At 38.3% G+C, this 11,873-nt stretch overlaps 3 protein-coding genes across 4 annotated transcripts; 2 read left to right on the top strand and 1 right to left on the bottom strand.

The window, feature by feature from the left end:
* The first annotated feature begins 146 nt into the window (after window positions 1–146).
* On the top strand, window positions 147–3,070 carry LOC135141676 (carboxylesterase 4A). Its single transcript, XM_064072981.1, has 8 exons — window positions 147–405; window positions 452–676; window positions 729–1,062; window positions 1,110–1,300; window positions 1,347–1,509; window positions 1,561–2,017; window positions 2,067–2,281; window positions 2,328–3,070. Exons 1-8 carry the CDS (start codon window positions 295–297, stop codon window positions 2,465–2,467), a joined length of 1,836 nt encoding a protein of 611 aa, XP_063929051.1. The 5' UTR covers window positions 147–294; the 3' UTR covers window positions 2,468–3,070.
* Window positions 3,071–3,322: 252 nt separating this feature from the next.
* On the top strand, window positions 3,323–5,100 carry LOC135141574 (succinate--CoA ligase [GDP-forming] subunit beta, mitochondrial). Its single transcript, XM_064072797.1, has 4 exons — window positions 3,323–3,579; window positions 3,633–3,756; window positions 3,806–3,905; window positions 3,952–5,100. The coding sequence occupies exons 1-4, from the start codon at window positions 3,523–3,525 to the stop codon at window positions 4,916–4,918; spliced, it is 1,248 nt and encodes a 415-aa protein (XP_063928867.1). The 5' UTR covers window positions 3,323–3,522; the 3' UTR covers window positions 4,919–5,100.
* Window positions 5,101–5,950: 850 nt separating this feature from the next.
* On the bottom strand, window positions 5,951–9,224 carry LOC135141882 (polyadenylate-binding protein 1-like). 2 transcript variants are annotated; one of them, XM_064073458.1, is made up of 4 exons: window positions 8,782–9,224; window positions 8,040–8,606; window positions 6,763–7,512; window positions 5,951–6,708 (listed from the first exon to the last, which is right to left on the bottom strand). In XM_064073458.1, exons 1-4 carry the CDS (start codon window positions 8,972–8,974, stop codon window positions 6,395–6,397), a joined length of 1,824 nt encoding a protein of 607 aa, XP_063929528.1. In that variant the 5' UTR covers window positions 8,975–9,224; the 3' UTR covers window positions 5,951–6,394. The 2 variants fall into 2 exon arrangements, with proteins under 2 accessions (XP_063929528.1, XP_063929527.1); XM_064073457.1 differs by having other exon boundaries at window positions 5,951–7,512.
* Window positions 9,225–11,873: the final 2,649 nt, after the last annotated feature.

Raw genomic sequence — 11,873 nt, 5'->3', positions numbered from 1 at the left:
CGAATTAATGAATAATTGCCATTAAAAAATGATTTCAGAAATTGAGTGAGTCATCACTCATAAAATTCGTGCAAAAATCAGCAGAGTTAGTAAACACTATTTTTCACGTCTGCTACAGGTCGATATGGTGCCGGAAGCACAACAAAAGCGATAAACCGGAAACACTACATGGACACTCATGAAATTTGTTATGATCGTTATGTACTATTTCATTGCTCGACGATTTAACATTGACGAAATACAATGTAACAGAATAAATTTATTTATTTTTCGACGCGAAAACCAACGTGTGATATGTTTTTGACGCAACTTGTAGTATATTACGTATTTTTTAATATCATCCAGTGTCAAAATTGGCGGGAGAGGAGGCCTACAGCTAGGGTGCAACAAGGGGTTTTGGAAGGGGTGAGTAGTTGCGATTTTTAGGTCATTACTAAACGAACCACCACAGAGCAAAATCATCACTGATGCTGGCAAAATCGTCAACGCTTTCATTGGAATCCCATTCGCGTCTCCTCCAGTGGGAGATTTAAGATTTACGCCACCCCAGAAACACCCAGATTGGAATGAAACGCGACAGGCTACCACCTTTGGGCCTCATTGCCCCCAACTACCACTAAAACCAGGCGTCAATGATCAAGAGGATTGTCTATACTTGAACATTTGGGCCCCTGAAGTACTAAACAATTTAAACTAGTCCAACTGTCTCTCAAAAAACGCTATTTCAGAATGCGGGTTTGTACGCCCCGCTGCCGGTCGTGGTATTCTTCGAAGGCAAAAATTTTTACCAAAGTAGTGAAGTTCCCATCAGTGGACAGGACTTCGCTGCCGAAGGTTTGGTAGTAGTGACCATGAACTACCGTCTCAACGTTTTTGGTTTCTTCTGTTTGGGTATTTCCGAAGCCAGGGGCAATTTGGGAATGCTGGACCAGTACTTCGGTTTGTTATGGATTCGAGAAAACATCAACAAGTTTGGTGGAGACCCCGAAAAAATCACCCTGTATGGTCACCAGTCGGGGGCTGCTAGTGTCACTCTTCACATGGTCTCGCCAAGAACTGCCGGTGCGTTTCGCTTACGCACTAACTTTTAACCTAACGTTGTGTTTAAGGGTTCTTCCAAAGGGTGATTATCTCGTCTGGAAGCGCTGTGGCGTTTTGGCAACACCAAAACGACCCGATTGTGGCCTCTAAACAGATAGTAAGAATGTTGGGTTGTGATGCTTACACGGTTAACCCTGTTAAATGTCTTCGGTCGAAGAAAGTGGAACATATTTTGCAAGCACTTGGAGAGTATTCAGAGGTGTGTCGCAAAAACGTTATAACTTTAAATATAAATTACTTTGTAGTCTTTCACTTGGAATGATAAATTTTTGCCGGTTGTGGATACTTTCTTACCCGAGACTAACCGCTACTTGCCTTTGGACCCCACTAACGCACTCAAAGATGGCACGTACTTGCAAGTACCAATTCTGACCGGAATTTCGAAACCCATAGCCGACGAACAATTCAGTAAACACAAATTTGACGCAAGTGTGTCACGTTTTACCATTTTCTTTCCAGTGCAATGGTTGGAGTTAGCTAGTCAAGGTTACCCTCAGTTGTTACAATATGTAGAAAAAGCCAAAATTCCAGAAATCGTTCGTTTGTACAAACTAAATACATCAAACAAAGACCAAATTTATGATCTGATTAAATGGAAATACTTCTCGGCGAATCAAGGAGACGTTAGAATTTTGTACGACGAGTTAAAAGATCTTGAGTTCCAGTCTAAAATTGAAGCTCCACATTTTTTGCAACTGTCGTACCTTATTTCGTCATATGTGCAACCAATTTATGTTTACTATATGGACGACATTGGGTTTGTTCTTAACACCACGGATTCTACCATCACTACCGACTTATTATTGTTGTTTGGACCCATTTTGCTTAAACAAGCACCCAGGAGACGGTTTAACACAAACGAGAGAAATTTAAGCCGACAGATTAAGCAATTGTGGACTAATTTTGTCATTTTTGGGTATAATGTTGTCGTTACGTGTAATAGTTGAGTAATGGTAGTGTTACAGCAACCCTACTCCCAACAATCAAGCGAAATCGTGGAGAAAATATACAGCTGGGGACTTTTATATCGAGAATTTTGGACCCGTGGTTTCTTACATCAACGAAGAGAATAAGAAAAGGGTTCAAAGAGTGACGTTTTGGAATCAGCTTATACCAAAATTTGCAAATGTTAAAAATAGTTTGTCGAATAACATTCCAAAGGAGCTACAAACTAGTCCAGGTAGGAAAAGATTAATCAAAAATTTGTTTATAACTTAAAATTATAGATCCAGCAGCGGGATTTAGACACGCTATGTACACATTGGTAGCACTTGTTATTGCGTTGTTAGCGTTACTTTTAATTTGTATTGTTTTACTAAAGAAGAGGTCTAAAGAACGCGAAAGTCACTTGCACATGGGATATTGAGAACAATTTTCTAGAGATTATAATAGTCCACATAGACTGGTTCGTACCTGTTATGTTCTGTGGGGGAAAAATCACAAATCATCAGATTAGAAGAAGATGAGTGTTTCCACTTCATAAAATTGATTGGTGATGTAATTATGACACAATTTAAACTTAGATTAATCATTATTTGTCTATTTCCATGAAACAATAACTGTGAAACGAAAAGTAAAACAAAACCTATATTTTTAAAAGGGTTTTGTTTCAAAAATGTAGTCGAGACTTACACACATTTCAAATTTTTACTTTTAGCGTGCAACAGATATGAAAGAGTGACAACAGTTTATTTTTGGATGTTATTCTCTCATACGCCCTGTATAAAAATACGTATCCTAAAATAGTTATTGCTTCCGACCTTGACTGTACATACTCTCTGCTTTGTCATTGGATAAACGACTCCCATGTTTGTACAATAAAGTATACTTTCCACCAATAATACTACACATAGGCAAACGGAGGCACCTTATTTGTCAGAATAAAACAACTGAATTTAAAAACAGTTTTTAAATAGTTGTATTAAAAATAATAAAATTGTACCACAAATAAAAAGTAATGAGATATTTATTTGTTGAGCGTTTATTTTAAACGAAATCCCGACATTCTTAACCCAGAAACCTAATTAACGCAGGTGTAAAAAATATAAATACAGTCAAAATGCAAAACATGCGTCATGGCTGGTTTAATGCAAAATAACAACTAAAGAGGGTTTAAAACCACCGATATACCCAATAAATGTAAAATATATAATATTTTGGCTTTGGACAATGTTAGCATACACATAACCTCACAAACTCAAAAATTTTAATTATAATAAAGTGTTACGTAATAATGTTAATAATCATTGAGCAGTGTTATGTAAACCATAGTTTTTACATTAAAATTGGCCACTGACAATGAACTGATGGACAATAATCTCCGCAACATATATAACATAGTGGACTTTGTGCATCAGTCAGCGATTGTTGCTCAATTAGATAATTATCTTTGATAGCGCCTAGTACTGTTAAAAGGAAAAAATGTCTTCCCTGTGGAATAGTGTTTTAAAACTACGACCTCAAATCAAACAATTTACCGTAAGTTAGCCAAAAACTTCTCAAAAACATGACCTAACCTACAAAACTTACAGGTTCCGGTTCGCAATTTAAACCTTCTAGAGTACCAAAGCAAGCACCTATTACGTAAAAATGGGGTTGCTGTTCAAGATTTTTGCATGATTGACGAAAAAGGCTGCTCCGAATTCGAGAAATTCAGTAAGAACTAAAATCAAAATTTGAGGTTATGTTATCTTTGTTTTTTTAGACGTGAAAGAATATGTGATAAAGGCTCAAATTCTTGCTGGAGGTCGCGGGAAAGGTCATTTTAGTAACGGTTTCAAAGGAGGAGTACACGTGACCACAAGGTATTCACATTCACAGACTTACAAAATTACTAATTGACGCTTTTAGTCGCAAAGATGTGGACTCCATTTCGAAGCAAATGCTTGGGTACAATCTTATCACAAAACAAACCCCAAAAGACGGCATCGAGGTGAAAAAAATCATGATTGCTGAAAGCGTGACTATCAAAAGAGAGACATATGTTTGCATTTTGATGGATAGACAAAGGAATGGTCCTGTTCTTATTGCATCCCCAGCTGGTGGAGTGGATATAGAAGCCGTGGCTGAAAAAACTCCCCACCTTATCAAAAATATTCCCATTGATATTTTTGAAGGTGTCACAGACTCAATGGCCAATGAAGTTGCTCAGTTTTTAGAATTTAAAGGTCCTTTGACAAATCTCGCAGCCGTAGAAATTAAAAAACTGTGGCAGTTTTTCCTGGCCGTGGATGCCACTCAGCTCGAAATCAACCCTTTGGTTGAAACCGACGAGAACAAAGTCATATCAGTTGATGCTAAGATCAACTTTGATGATAATGCGCAATTTCGCCATAAAGATATCTTCGCGTTGGAAGACCTCGCTGAGAGCGATCCTCGCGAAGTGGAGGCTGCTAAGCATAATTTGAACTACATTGGAATGACTGGGAACATAGGTTGCCTGGTAAACGGCGCCGGTTTGGCCATGGCAACCATGGATATCATCAAACTCCATGGTGGTGACCCCGCCAACTTTTTAGACGTAGGCGGTAGCGTAAAGGAAGAGCAAGTTCGGGCAGCTTTCAACATCCTCACTGCCGACAAAACCGTCCGTTGCATTTTGGTTAACGTTTTTGGTGGAATCGTTAACTGCGCTACTATTGCTAACGGAATTGTTGGCGCCATGAAGTCCATGAATCTTAAAGTGCCTTTAATTGTTAGACTAGAAGGAACCAACGCTACCGAAGCCCGCAGAATTATCAAGGAATCAGGACTGGATATCCAAACTGCTGAAGATCTTGACGATGCTGCCAAAAAAGCAGTTGCCAATGCTGTTTAAATGTGATATTGTTTTAGGTTTAAGGGCGCATGCGCCAGCCTTCGATGCGCACTTCGGTTCGTGTTGGTAGAATTTTCAGGGGCCTTCTTGTGTTCATTCCAAGGTCTTGTGTGTTTCTATTTTTTACTGATGTTGATGTTGTGTAATTGACTTGTTTATAATAAATTAGATTTAAATTTTGACTCACGATGTTTTCAATCATCAGACGTAAAGTTGAAATTTCCCGCAAGAAAAGTTGACATTGTTTTGAAAAATGACTGCTGCGCATGTGCAGTGCAGCTGATTTATAATTTATTGCACCATCTTGGTCATTGAGTTGGGTTAAAATGTTTGTAGTTGGTTTTCTGGGTTGTAAAATTTTATTATTTTTTAATTCTACGTTTTTCACTTTGCCACAGTCGTTTGAGATGTCTGAGGAAATTTCTTGGACTCTTCACATTTGTAATTTTGCCTTTTAGTACTGGTGTAGTGTGTTAGTGACTGAAGTTTAATATAAGAAATTCATTTCGTTTTAACTGAACACAAATCCTTACAAGGGATTACTGAAACAACAAACATTCACTAGTAAAGTCTTATTAAAATTTATTGCTTTATATCCAGGAACGGTTTGTAAAATATATTTTAGGAACCATTTTTTATTTAGTTACAAGCTTCATATAAATACAGATGGTTTCTATACTATAAAGTGGTCTCTAAACATGGAACATATTCTTCCATTAAGACAATGTGTGTACTTACTTGGTAGTTTATAACGCCATACCTCTGCTCAACTTTCATATGTACTCAACTTAATGCAGCTTAAAATTTTCCAGCAAGATTCTCTATCCTTACAAACAGCACTTTTTTTGTGAGGACACTTGTAATTGCACTATTATTTTTACGAGAAATTTTGCTTCTACTGGTTAAGTTTATATTAGACAGAGCACCACACAGCAGCTTTTAGCAGCGTTAGAAGTTAGAACTCAGGACACTTGCATTTTAATAACACTTTGTTAGTTTAAATGTTAAGTAAGAAATGAATGAAAGAAAACATATAATTAAGGAATATTTATTACTTCAAAGAATTCCAAAAACCAAAAGAGTAACATAAGGAATTAAACCTTTAGTAGGGAATAAATTAAATTAGAAATATCAAATTTTACAAACTGTCTTTACCATAAGGATCATAATAATTTTACAGTTAATATAACGTTCAACTAAGTCAAAATGAGAAAAAAACTGAAAAAAAATAATTAAACTATGTCATTATGAAACTAAGATAGTGAAAATTGCAAACAAGCAAAAATCACAAACAAATTAACAGTTTCATTATTAAGATTATTTTTGTCTGTTCAAAATTTAGCTTTAATATTTAATAGTAGTAGTGTTTAAAACTAAGCATTGAACAGTAGTAGTGTTGCGATTTTTATATATTTTTTTTGTCGTATGACATGTTTGCAATTTTTTTAATTTTCTTCTTATCTGTGTAGAATGTATTTACTCCTTTTTGATAGCGGCCTGCTTGGCTTGATGGGCCTGCAAGACAGCAACAGCTTCCTCCACCTTGGCTTTGAGGGATTCATTGTGCTCCAGCATATGCAACAGCTCAGAATTGTCAATTTCGAGTAACATACCGGTGATTTTGCCCGCCAAATCAGGATACATGCGTTGAATAAGTGGGAAGAGCCTCTCACCCAGCATTTGCTTTTGCTCTTGAGGCGGGGCAGCTGCCAACATGGTGGCTGTCAAAGGCTCCTGGCCTTGAATGTGGACAGCTTGCTGGACGGGTGCAGCATTGCTGATGCCTAAACCTTGTGGAGGATTACGCATATTTGCTGTATACTTGTAAGTAGTTGGGCGATTACCTGCAGGTGCTACAACGCCTTGGCTAGCTAAGGGTCGTCCCTGTATATTCGGCGGCTGCTGGCCCGTTATGGGTCTCGGCACATTGATACTGCTCCTCATCGCGGCTGATTGGTTTGGCGGGCGCGGTGCGGCTCTGTACGTGGTCGGAATAGTACCGTATGGGTTAGCGCTACCCTGGGCGCCGGGCCGCACGGGGGTCTGGGCCGGCCAGCGCGGATTGGTACGGATCTGGGCCATCTGCGCGGCGCCATAGAACCTTTGCGGCGCGGGGATGGTCGGCACGAAGTACCCACTTGACGTCCCGGGCTGGATGAACTGGCCCATTTGGTGCATGCGCATGTTGGCCATGCGCTGCATGTACTGGGAGGTCAAGTGGGCCTTGCGGTCTTCCTTGCGCTGCGCCAAGGCCACGTATAAAGGCTTCGAGCCCACAATCCGACCATTCATCTCGGTCACGGCCTTTGTGGCCTCCTCAGGCGACGAGAAACAAACAAAACCGAATCCTTTACTCCTATTATCCTCCATCATTACTTTGGCCGAAGTTATTGTCCCGAATGGGGAGAATTCCTTACGCAAACGCTCGTCGTCTATAGTATCATCTAAATTCTTTACATATAGATTCACTCCTTGGTAGCGGTTCAGCCGCTCCATTTTTAGGGCTTCAAAGCGGCGTTTCAGCTCCTGCTGACGCTCCGCTTTCTTTTGAGCGCGACCCACGTACAGAGGTTTGCCTTCAAGGATCTCTTTACCTAAACAACACAAACAACATACAGGTTAACCCTATTTACGCAGTTCCTACGAACACAACATTCCGAACGTAGCTACGAATTAACCAACCAACCACATACAAATCTATACATACGCATGCAAATCGGTTGTGCTACATGACCCGAAGATTGATAGCAACACGGACGGTACAACGTAAAAAAACAAACCAACGCATTCATATGGCGTACCCATTTCCAAAATGGCGACCATCGCCACTATCAACTACAACTTTTTGTTAAATCAAGCATCAACATGTTTTTCCATTATTCCGTTTTATGACACAAAATGAAGTACTGCGTTAGAACGGGCGCCATTTTGGAAACTCTTATCAGTACTTTTAATAATAACGTTATCTTTGCATGCAAACAAACGTAGTTGTGGTTGGCGAAACAAATTCTCAATTAAGGATGCCAAGAAATATCAATTGAAACTCGCATAGACTACTTTACTAGGAACTACGCGAATTCTGGGTCATTCAACATGCAAACGATCTGAAAAATTAATTTACCGTTCAAAGCTTCGACGGCAGTTTCCGCGGCTTCTGGATTTTCGAAAGCAACGAATCCGAATCCTTTGGATTTGCCGTCGTCTTTGCTCATTATCTTGTAGCTGGTGATCTTGCCGTACTTCTCGAACATGACACGCAGCTGCTCCTCGGTCAAATCTTCTCCAAAGTTCTTGACGTAGACGTTGGTGAAGAGCTTGGCCTTCTCGCCGAGTTCCTTTTCGCGTTCCTTACGTGGGATGAAGCGGCCAACGTAGACCTTCTTACCGTTGAGCAACATACCGTTGACTTTTTCGATGGATTTATTGGCCGCTTCTTCAGTTTCAAAGTGGACGAAACCATAGCCTTTGCTGGTGCCGTTTTCGTCTTGAGCTACTTTACAGCTAAGAATATTTCCGAAGGCCGAGAACGTATCGTACATGGCCTTGTTGTCAATGGAACGATCCAAGTTCTTGATAAAAACATTTCCGACTCCGGATTTGCGAAGGGATGGATCGCGTTGGGACCACATGATGCGAATAGGGCGGCCCTTGATCAAATCGAAATTCATAGTGTCCAAAGCACGTTCAGCTGTAAAAAAATTCGCATATTGTAAACGATGTCTCAATGTTGCGAAGTTGTAAGATCGAGGGAAAGGTGGGGGGGAAGGTTATTCTCAAGGCGCATGAAACGATAAAATACCATATGGAACATAACACGGACACAAAAGGGGTTTCCCGAAACATGGAAAACGTGGATGACTCACCGTCAGCGGGTTGCTGGAAATTCACATAAGCATAACCTAAAGAACGCCTCGTTATCAAATCTCTGCAAACACGGATCGAAAGAACTGGTCCAGCAGTGGAAAACTTCTCAAAAAGCATCGCTTCCGTGATATCGGTGTGGAGGTCCCCCACGTAAAGGGACGCCATGGGGTAGTTTGGAGCGCCCGGATTCATTTTGCACGATCTTCACTTGTTCGATACTACACAGATTTAAATGCTACGCGACAACATAAGAAACGAAAAATATACAGTAACCGTTTATTTTCGTTTTTTTCCACTGTTTTTCGATTTTTTTGGGGTTTTTATTGAATTTTTATATTTTTTTGGATTTTTGTAAATATTATTTCTCTTTTTTTTAGGTGGGTTGTGTGTTCTAAGAAGATACACAACCACACGCTTACACCACTAACAACAGTAACAAAATGGAGTATTGGAAGAAGTTTTCGTACTTATACGAGCCGGATGTGACTCATCATGGCGATTACAGTGTTGCCACATTGCGGAAAACTTTAACTATTTACTATTATTTTTGTTATTTTCGCAATAATTCGTTAATCTTAACACTGAACAAATTTGTACAAAAATGGGCTGTGTTTTTACAAGCAAACTATATTTTTTTATCAACAAATTTGAAAATAGTTTTATCCATACGAAAATTCAAATTGTCATAAGTACGACAAAAAGAAACCATTATCGTAATAGAAAAATATATGCAAAATTATGAAATAGTTTAATCTCACATTTAAAAATAATTACAAATATTTGTGTATTTGTGGCAAGTATGAATTCAGTTGTTGCAGGAAACTCGAACTAGTTAAATGTCAAAAGGCGGCTGTGGTTACAGTGCCATCTACGGTATCGATTCTATCCATTAAAAATGACGAAAAACCATGAGTAGTTTCGGTTTACGTTTGAAAAAAGTTTAATATTTTAAATATGCCACAGCTAACTTACATATTAAAGGAGTTTTAGATTTTGTTGAATCAACATGTCCGTTTTCGTTTAATTTTGTAAAAGCAAAACATTATGAAAGATTATAAGTAATGTTGTGCATGGCTCAATTAAAACTAAATATTCTTTTTGTTTCTATTTTTACTACCCTAGCGGAGTAAGATGGAGAAGCTGTAACAAGGTCCAATTGACATGTAATTTTGTTTGACAGCAAATCTCCGACCAATAGACAATAGAGATGTACCGACTGTAGGTCTGGCCGACTAACCGACTAGCCGATTGTTCGGCCAGTAAAAACCGACTAGTCAGCCGACTGTTCGGCATTGCTAAAACCGGTTTATAAATGCAACAGACAGTGTGTTTTTTTTCTATTTCTCTGACTACCTTAAAAAATTGTTTTATTTTAATAAAAGGAATAACTAAAGTTCCTTTGTTTCCAAAAAAATGTGTTAAATTTGTTTGGATAATTTTAACATTTAATTTATTTAGTAACTCAGTACAAAAATAAACAATAACACAATTTAGGGCTAGTTTATACAATATTTTAACTGAGATTAAGTTGATCACGCATTTAAAAAAGTCATTAGTAGAGATGTACCGACTGTAGGTCTGGCCGACTAACCGACTAGCCGATTGTTCGGCCAGTAAAAACCGACTAGTCGGCCGACTGTTCGGCTTTGCTAAAACCGGTTTATAAATGTGACAGACAGTGTGTTTTTTTTTTCTATTTCTCTGACTACCTTAAAAATTTGTTTTATTTTAATAAAAGGAATAACTAAAGTTCCTTTGTTTTCCAAAAAATGTGTTACTTAAATTTGTTTGGATAATTTTAACATTTAATTTTTTTTTAGTAACTCAGTACAAAAATAAAGAATAACACAATTTAGGGCCAGTTTATACAATATTTTAACTGAGATTAAGTTGATCGCGCATTTAACAAGGTCATTAGCGACGTCTGATTGGCGTTGAGTCGGTCACATGGTAATTTAACGCGGGGTTAAAAATTAAATCGCAATTAAATATTTAATTGAGGTTCTGTAAACCGGGTTTAATTGTTTTATATACTATTTTAATTTTAATAAAAAAAGCCGACCGATCGGCTGTTTAGCCGACCAGTCGCCGAATGCAGCCGACGATGAAAAACGGCCGAATAGTCGGCTTATCCGACCGGTCGGCCACTAGTCGGTACATCCCTAGTCATTAGCGACGTCTGATTGGCGTAGATTCGGTCACATGGTACTTTAACGCGGGGTTAAAAATTAAATCGCAATTAAATATTTAATTGAGGTTTTGTAAACCGGGTTTAATTGTTTTATATACTATTTTAATTTTAATAGAAAAAGCCGACCGATCGGCTGATTAGTCGACCAGTCGCCGACTGCAGCCGACGATGAAAAACGGCCGAATAGTCGGCTTATCCGACCGGTCGGCCACTAGTCGGTATATCCCTAGTAGACAATCAAATGCTAGTCAAAATTTGTCTGATTATCTCCATCAACAACTTGAGAACGTCGTTTCAATCAAAATTATCTATGCAAATTCCATTCAATTTTACTTATCGAGCGTAAATAAAAAAGTATAGTAATTGAGTCCATCAAGCGAACTGCCATTTTCATAGTTTCTCGATGTGTCATGACCTCATGATCTCTATCTAGAGTACGAAAAAAGTGGTTTCCGTTTCCGTCTGTCTGTCGTCTGTATCCATTTTATCAGACACGTAATTTGCGGATCGATTGTTGTCAATTTTGTATGTATATAGTCTTTGCCATTGCTATTGAAATACCACTTGTTGATTGTAAATTTGGCAACGTTCATATTCAGACAATTTTCTAGGTAACAACCATTCACAATCAATCGAAAACTGTTACTAAATTTTAAGCAAAATCAACAGATGGTGTTTCAATAAAAATGGCAAAGATAGTATTAGGAATATCACGTAGCTGGTAAAACGCTGTTTCTCAGAATTGTGAAGTGGGGTATTTTATGTTTAATTAAAAAACGACTTATCTATTTTTTCTAAAATTCTAGAAACAAAATGCTGTTGTTACCACTTTTAGTTTATTCCCGTGCACAATGATATATGTACACAAAATTTTAAATTATTTGAAACATACAACCTGTT

Source organism: Zophobas morio, unplaced genomic scaffold (assembly GCF_036711695.1).
Source record: "Zophobas morio isolate AGI-343-1 ecotype UQ-CSIRO unplaced genomic scaffold, CSIRO_AGI_Zmor_V1 ptg000044l, whole genome shotgun sequence".
Classification (NCBI taxonomy): domain Eukaryota; kingdom Metazoa; phylum Arthropoda; class Insecta; order Coleoptera; family Tenebrionidae; genus Zophobas; species Zophobas morio.
This window is presented reverse-complemented; position numbering and strand designations above follow the sequence as displayed.